Consider the following 8,544-nt stretch of genomic DNA (forward strand, 5'->3'; position numbering starts at 1 on the left):
TCACCTGCCATTGGTGTTTGCTAGCAGGCTAGACAGCATTCACAATGGGCCCAGTAAAAAATTACCCTTTGTGTTCGTTTACTTAACATTTCAAGGAATTGCGGCTCAATCAGGGTGACCTTCATTCTGAGCTCCCATGCATGGGCTTAGCTCCAGTAACTCCGGTCAAGCTATGCTGATTTTCGGCAGCTGGGACTTGGGCCTTGCTTTTAATGTCCCTTATTCAGTGCTCATGCAGTCAGTTTTCCTTGCCAAGATTATATTTGCTTTCCTTCCTAAAGGACTGCTCTAAATATCATGCTTTAAAACAATGTGTCTTTTCTCCCCACAGAGAACAATATGATATGCCACTGTTGGATTAATACGTCTATGAAAAGTGAATATAATCTCCCCAGTAGATCCCCTTTCCAAAAGATTTATGATTTAATGAATTTTTTATTTCTTACCGGTGTGTAGCATTCAGTCATTTTGCACCTAGCAGGACTCTTTCCCAAGGAAGCAAGGGAAGGTGGAGAGGGGGATTCCACCATCCTGACTCAAATCCTTTTTTTCCTCTCTCTGGTGTGCCACTTGTAATGCTTGTTGCTGCTCCAAAGTGAAACCCAACTTTCTGTACCGTGGCTTCTGTCAGGACCCTCCCTTAGCACTGTGCTGCTCTGAGACAGTGCTGTAAGGAGAGGAGTTTGGAATAGTGTTTATATAAAAATCAATGCCTCTGAAAGTCTTCATTGCTATCTGCTTGACTGCTCCAGGCAGGGTTTCTTGCTCAAAGTCCCACTTTATCTCCCTCGTGGTCATGGCCCAGCGCACTTTTAAATGAATTGCTATAATGCCTCTGACAGTAGATTATGAAGCCACAAATAACATCCATAGGTAACACCTTCATTTAGTGGAAGAAGAGTAAAGCAGAAATGAGCTGTGAAGAAGAAGAGAGCTGTTGTAGATAATTATTAGCTACGTGGATAATATTCCTAATTACGCCACCGATTGATTTCTCCTGAATGCTCTCTTTGCCTTGAAAATGGTACATCGATTGCTAAGCTGGCCCTTCCCTTGGCTGCTAGGATGCGTGCCGTACCTGTGCTTGATTTTGGGGAAACTTGCTGGGATCAGCAGCTGCAAATCCTGCTGGGATCGACAGAAAGTTGCAGGCAGGGTGGCTGGGCAGGGGCACTGGTATTAACCTCTCTCATGCTGTGTCTTCAGAGGAGAAAGACAAAGAGCAGCTACAGTCCTGGGTGGCCCCATTGATTGAGACACATGTGAAGCGGTGCATGCCTTATATTGTCTCTCTGAATCAGCACTGTTCATCATCACTTGTCAAGAGGTAAATGCTGAAGGCAATATCCTTTCTGCCTGGAAAATGCCAATCTTCCAGCTGCAGGTTTTCACAGGCCTATCGGTGTATGGTCCTTCGTACCCCAAATGCTGAAGCCCTGTGACATCCCAAGAAGCTCAGCTTGCTTTCTATAGGATTGTACTCTTAAATCTTGTCCTTATTGTTGCAGTGGAGAAGTTGAAAACAGAGCTCTAGAACTGCAGTGTGGATGGAAACCACCCCACGATGGATTTTTTGAAGAAGAAGAAATCTCAGGGACCTTTAATCTGACAGGTGAATGTTATGGAGGAGAAAGGAAAGAACTTCACGTCTCTTCACTTCTCCAGTTCTGCCTTCTTTATGCCACAGTTTCCTTAGCTATAAAACAGGGCAACACAGTGCATTTACAAGTGTGAGCACAGCATCCTAGAGCACGCTGCATGTCCCTCCCAGCACCACCAGCACGTGCTTGGGTGGGCATTAGGTGACTTGATGGTTTTCTGCCGTAGGGGAAGTGAAACTGGACAGTGCCGCAGCCACGGCCTGCTGGACATTCCCTTCTTGTTTCCTGCCATTTCACAGAGGTGACTCCAGATGTACTACAGGGTGTGCAACGTGACTGGCAGAGCACAGAGAACCCTCTTGGAGGAGGGAGGAAATGAGTGCTGTGTTTCCATCCAGCAGCCCGCTGGCACCGACTCCCAGGACTGCAGGAAGCTTATAGCTTTGTGCACTTTCGTGTATCACAGCCTGATTTCCTGCGGGCTCCTGTCTGCTCAGCTATCCCTGGCTTTGTCATCTCGACGTGGGTGTTTGCACTCCTGGCCAGCACATTGTTCTCTGCCTGTGCGTGATGCTGCTGCCTTCAGACACGCTCGGTGATGCTGCTTCCGTCTCACTTCTGCTGCATGCAGATCCTCTCTTATGCAATGGGGAAATGTTCCCCTTTGTCCCTTTTTGATGTTTGACGTGCTGTCCTAATGCTCCCCCTCCAAACACACACATTAGCTCCTTCTTCCTCCCCATAAATCTTTCTAAAGCTTGAAACTGCCAACTTGCATTGGTTTTTTTTTTAATCTATTGACTTAAGTAGGCAGGGCTTGGTGTTAGCTTCCATCTGCCTTGCAGTTGGAAAAGGAAGCCTTAAGAGACTGTGCCAAATACCCTAAGTCAAGTCATACAGCTGCATTTTTCTTGACTTTTCTCTCATAGAGCTAAAACTGTCACACCTATCTCCACCGGTCAGAGCTCACACTTATGTGTGTTTATCTTCAGCACTGAGCACAGCAGAGTGTTGACTTCACGCGAGGCCCTGTGCTGCCTGTGGACCTGGATAGCAGAGGCTTGTGCTGGGAGAATCCTGCTGAAGACAGCCTGGTAGCTGTCACTCTCCAAACCAAAAAGTGCAGCCCTGGAACCAGAAGCTGGGGTTGCTCGCTCTGCCAAGCAGCTGCTCGATGTTCAGGATTCAGCCTTTGGAGTTTCTCTGCACTGCCTGCAGTCTAGGATGGCAAACTCCAGGTGTCAAGCCACAGAATTGCTGAGCAAGTTCTCACTCTGTTCCCATGGTGTCAATCCACATCCTAGGAGAGAAGGACATTTGGGTGGGTGAGAACTCATCTTTGCTGCATCTGTGCAGGGAGTTCCTGTCTCAGAGCTCACATCTCCTGGAGTTGGTCTGCTTTTAACAGCAGTTATGGAGCAGAACTAATCTCACCAAGCAAGTAGCATCAGCCCTATGCTGATCTTATCTGGGGTGGTCAGCTTCTCTACAGCTCTGCTCACTGTGTTGTAGGGGGGTGGTTTTGTGTTGTGCAGCTCTTTGAGATCGTGTTGTTTTGCTTACTGCTCAAGCCTCTCATCCCCGAGTGCTGAGCAGAATCTGGCTTTCATAATGGAAAGGGAATGGGCTCATCCCTCCTGCGTGTGGAACGTGTTCCCTGTAAAAGATAGCTGGAGGGAGGGACCTGGCAGGGGACTGAGGGCAGAGAGGGCTCTGCTCCTGCTCCCAGCAAATGCAAGAGGTGTGGCTGCCTGCAACCCCTGGACAGCGAGCAGCCTTGTGGTTGCAGATGCTGGATGGTATTTTTGGAGAGGCTGTAGTCCTTGATGTTATTTTCTGGCACACCAAGTAAGGAAAAAACGCTCAACTTGGTTTTTTGTGCAAGTGACTCTGGACTTCTGCTAGAATACTTTTCTTTGCTTAGGATTTTCAGAGCCTGATTTAGCCAAGGGCTTCAGTACATGCTTATTTTTAAACTGAAGCCCGTCGCTGTCTGAACTCATCACACTTCAATCCCGCCAGCATTCATGGGCAAGCACACAGAATTTAAGCAAATGCCGAAATGCTTTGCTCATGGACAGCTGTGAAGTTGGGAGGATCTAACTGTCCTCATCCTGGGAGGGGAGCGAGGTATGTTTCATCTCACCTGCTCCATCTGTGGGACAGTGAGGGGGCTCATCCTTCTGCGCTTCACCTTCCAGGCACCCAAACCTGCAGTGGGATGGGCTAGCATCAGTGCAACCTTTCAGCTGCGGGAGTTGTCATCTCTAATCTCCTCCTTGCTGGCAGAAAACCTGAGGCTGATTAACACCCTTTGCTTGCAGGGTGTAAATCTGATGCATCCACGCACTCTGCTGCCGACGAGCACAGAATTGTAGGGGTCGGAAGGGACATCTAGTCCAACCTCCCTGCCAAAGCAGCTCCAGGTTGCACAGGTGATGATGTTTGAATGGAAGTTTTTGGTAGCCCGTGGAAATAAGTATCACTGGGTAAACAAAATACGTACTTTTTGTAACATCACTGCAAGGAAAGCACGGAGGCTCTGGAGTGCGTCCAGAGAAGGGCAATCAAGCTTTGAAGGTCTGGAGCACAGGGCTGTGGGGAGAGGCTGAGGGAGCTGAGGCTGCTCAGTGTGGAGGAAGCTCAGGGGGGGGGATCTTATTGCTCTCTACGACTGCCTGTAAAAGAGGCTGCGGGTTGATCTCCTCTCAACAATGACAGGAGGTGACGGCCAGGTTGGATATAAGGAAAAACCACACCGCAGACCGCTCCGTACACCAAGAGCGGGCACTCCCCTCAGCCCCCCGAGCTGCCCCGGGCCGGGGGCGGGCGGCGGGGCCGGGCGGGGCCGCCCTCCGGAGGCGGTCTCCCGCCGCCGCTATAAGGGCCGGCGGCGGCGGGCGGCGCTCAGTGGCTCCGAGCGGGGCGGCACGCAGGCGGTGAGGTAATGATGGCGGGCGGGAGCCGGGCCGGGCTCGGGGCGTCTCGCGTTGGCTCTGTGGATGCAGGCCGCCGAGCTTGGTTCCCCCGTGGGTCTTTCGGTTGGGTCGGGCCGCTGGGGTGAGGCTTGCGTGTCTTCCAGCGGAGGCGGTGTTTGGGGGCATCTCAGGTGCCTGCGGCGGTGCCTTGGCAGCGTGGCGGATGTCATCCTTAGCGCTTGCAGCTGAGCTCTGTGCTGGCAGGTTGCTTGTGGGGTGTGCGGGGGGAAGAGGACTTAGCTAAACGTGCGGTTTGGGCCCTGTTTGTGGAGAGATTTGATCTCTCCTGGCTGCGTGCGTGGCCCCCGTCATTGTTAGTGCCACCAGCTTCCCCTGCCACCGGGACAATAGTGCCTTGAATCTTCTGTAATCTCCCCCCCTTATCTCCCTTTTCTTCCTCGGTTTGTCTCTTCCTGCCTTGCCTCTGCCGGGGTGGGAGCTTTGGGAAGAGCCAGTTATGCAGACAGAGGAGTAAGAGGTGCTTTGGGAACCCTTTTCAGAGGCATGAAGCTTCCCCAGCCCGGCTGAGAAGCATGTCCCAACTCTTATTTGCTCTGTTCTCTCCTTCCTATATGACAACATCCTGGAAAACAGCCCTGTGAGTTCCCATCATACAGCCCCACCAAAACCTGCACCCCACCCGAGAGGTTCTTTGGGGAGGCAAGGCTATTGAGAGATACAAGTGGTTGAGTAAGTTGTTTCTCTGTGTGCTTTCCTTGGCTTGTTTCAGCCACTTGGTTGCTCAATGCAACCTCACCCTGAGGTTGGGAGCAGGAAGCAGAAGGATGCTCTCAGTTACAGGATTTACATCTTAATTGTGGGTTAGAGGAGGGAGGGAAGAATGAGGCTCCTGGCTATGTTTCAGGATGTTAAAGTGTCTGAAGGATTTTATATCTGAAGGAGGAGGATTGATGGGAGAAATGCAAGCTGAAACTATTAGCTAACAAGGGCAGCGAGCGAGGAATCCTTTTCTTGACAGATCTCTTGCATGCTGTATCCCCTGACAGCTTGCTCAGGCTGTCCGCCTTGTAATGGCCAGACAGCAGAGTAAGAGAAAGCTACTTGTTGCAATTAAACTGGGTGAAGGGATGGGCTGCGAAGCCTGCTGGTGTTAACTGCTGTGTGTTGGAAGAGATACAGCTGCTGCACAGCCTGTGCTGCACGTGTGGCTCCAGAGCCTTCAGAGCTCTGCAGGGTGATGCACCTGTGCCATCACTGGACCCCAGCTGTCCTGCCAGGTTGGGTGACACGAGTGGGATGGCTCCTCCTTTGCCACCTGGCCTGGTGGAATGAGAGGGATGCATCCCTTGATGTGGAAGCAGGAGGAATCCCTGGCTGGCAGGTGTCTGACAAACCCAGGAGCAGCCTTGGGTGGTATTGTTGGCCCAGCAGGGCAGGAAGCCTTTTATACCGCCCCAAAAGCACAATGGTAATTAGCAGTCTGACTCGGATTTTGTGCAGGCCACGTGGGTCTGCTGGGTCCCTTCCTTCTGCTGGCAAGGAACTGAACAAGTAGCCCAGCGCTTTGTCTGCCAATGGGGGGAAGGGGTTGAAGAGGCAAGAAAGTAGGTTTAGAAAAGAGAGAGGGTGGGGAGGAAGCAGTTGTTGTGGAGCCAGCTGTGATGAAGGGGGGGTATTTTGTAAATCAAAGCTCTCTTCTAAAAAGAAAACTTAAGCCCAGCAGATCTACTCAGCGGTCAAGCTCTGATTCTTTTTCCTCAAAGCTACGTGATAATCGTTAAACACAGGGGATGCTTTGTAAAATGGAATTGAAGGGAAGGAGGGAGAATGGAGCAGGATTTAAATTTAAAATTGGATGAGGGTACAAAGCCCCTTAGTTCCCGTTTCTGCTTAATGCAGCTGGAGCTGGACTTGACAAGATGCTTAGCAGAGCTTGTGGTAAATGTTTTACAGTACCGTGTATCAGCCAGATCAATTCTACTATGCTTGAGGGAGTGCAGATAAAATGGCTTAAAGATTCCCCTGCTGAAAGCGATGGTATCATCATTTATGCTGGAGGAGACAGATTTAGTTGCCTGACATTTATTTGGCCACAGTGTACTTTGCGGATTTCACACCCGGGGATGATAGCCAACCTGATGATGTCAGACACGAGCTGCAGGGAAAAAAATCCCACACAAAGCTAGCGCTGTTCCTCTGTCGTGGACCAGATGAGTTTTGTTGCGTGTCTGTTCTGCTTCCTTTACTCTGCAGAGATCTTTAATGAAAGTGTGTTAGCAGAGAAGGGCATCACTAGAGCAGCGTGTCTTGCATGCACTTTTTGATACAAAGAAGACAGCAGAAGTGTACCTGTTAACTCAGGTCTTTTCTTTCGGTCCCGCTTGTTCCGTAGGTCACTCAAAACCTGAAGTTAGCAAACATGAGCGCTCTTGACTTGACTTCAATCCTTGATTTTCTGGAAAAGGCCAACCTAACAGAGATCAACTGGATGTGCAACAACAGCGACTGCATCACAGTGGATGCAACGACATGCCCCGGCACGCTGAACAAAAGTGCCCTGCTCTACACCCTGTCCTTCTTCTGCATTTTCATCTTTGTCATCGGGCTGGTGGCCAACTCTGTTGTGGTGTGGGTCAATCTCCAAGCCAAAATGACTGGCTATGAAACCCACCTCTACATCTTCAATTTGGCCGTCGCCGATCTGTGTGTTGTCATCACGCTTCCCGTTTGGGTCGTCTCCCTCGTCCAGCATAACCAGTGGCACATGGGAGAAATCACGTGCAAGATAACTCATCTTATATTTTCCATCAACTTGTATGGCAGCATCTTCTTCCTGGCATGCATGAGCGTGGACCGCTACCTCTCAGTTGCCTGCTTCACCAATTCTAGCAATCGCAAGAAGAAGATAGCCCGCCGTTGCATCTGCATCCTGGTGTGGCTTCTTGCCTTTTCTGCGTCTCTGCCAGACACTTATTTCCTTAAGACTGTCTCTACCAACAATGAAACCTACTGCCGTCCCGTGTATCCCGAGGAGAGCTTCAAAGAGTGGTTGGTTGGCATGGAGCTCATCTCCGTTGTGTTGGGCTTCCTCATCCCTTTTCCAGTCATTGCTCTCTTTTATTTCCTCCTCGCGAAGACCATCTCTGCCTCCAGTGACCAAGAGAGGAAGAGCAGTGGGAAGATCATTTTCTCCTACGTGGTGGTGTTCCTTGTCTGCTGGCTCCCCTACCATACGACTGTCCTTCTTGACATCTTCTACAGTCTTCATTTCATCCCCTTCAGCTGTCAAATGGAGAACTTCTTGTACGCAACGCTCCACATCACTCAGTGTTTCTCTCTAGTCCATTGCTGTGTCAACCCCATCCTGTACAGCTTCATTAATCGCAATTACAGATACGAGCTCATGAAAGCCTTTATTTTCAAGTACTCTGCCAAAACTGGTCTGACTAAGCTTATCGATGCTTCCAGAGTGTCAGAAGCAGAATACTCTGCTCTGGAGCAGAATACCAAATGACTGTAACTCCTGAAAGAACACTCCTGGACTCTGACTCCCCCCCCCCACTCTTTCCTTAATGCTTGTTATGAACGGGGCATGAATTACAGCCTACAAAAGAGAAATAGCAAACTGTAATTTAAAAGTAGAATCAGGCACAATATGGAAGTGGTACCAAAACAAAGCGTTTTGTTTGTGTGTTTTGTTTGATCTCCTCCTAGCCCAGTCTGGACTTCTTGACAATGCTATGCAAATGGAAATGATTTCCTAGCAGACAAAGCCATTGTGTACCGTAGATAACATGCGTTTTCAGGATAAGCTTTTTCCTTCCATGTGTAGATTCCCTCTTGTCTCATTGTATATGTTATATATATAGTTTGTTGTATTTAAAAGCTCAAGACTTTATTTTCTGGCTATTGGTGTACCTTATACAATTGTATTTGAAATTGAAATATATTTTTATCATGTATTTGAAATATATTGGCTGTTGAGTGTATCCAGAGTGCTGTAG

The 8,544-nt window shown here is 49.5% G+C and overlaps 1 protein-coding gene across 3 annotated transcripts in view; it reads left to right on the top strand.

The window, feature by feature from the left end:
- Positions 1 to 8,101, top strand: part of ACKR3 (atypical chemokine receptor 3) — a 30,463-nt gene extending 22,362 nt beyond the window's left edge. The window contains exons 1-2 of one of the 3 annotated variants that reach the window (XM_065750354.1): positions 4,527 to 4,545; positions 6,933 to 8,101. In XM_065750354.1, coding sequence (XP_065606426.1) covers positions 6,960 to 8,054 — 1,095 coding nt within the window. In that variant the 5' untranslated portion in view covers positions 4,527 to 4,545; positions 6,933 to 6,959 and the 3' untranslated portion in view covers positions 8,055 to 8,101. Of the gene's footprint in view, positions 1 to 4,526; positions 4,546 to 5,117; positions 6,009 to 6,932 lie in introns of those variants that run through there. The other 2 variants (XM_065750352.1, XM_065750353.1) reach the window with 2 other exon arrangements.
- The last annotated feature ends 443 nt before the right edge of the window (positions 8,102 to 8,544 follow it).

This window comes from Cyrtonyx montezumae, unplaced genomic scaffold, assembly GCF_038088225.1.
Source record: "Cyrtonyx montezumae isolate F1298 unplaced genomic scaffold, pur_monq_1.0 scaffold_7, whole genome shotgun sequence".
In the NCBI taxonomy this organism is placed as follows: Eukaryota; Metazoa; Chordata; class Aves; order Galliformes; family Odontophoridae; genus Cyrtonyx; species Cyrtonyx montezumae.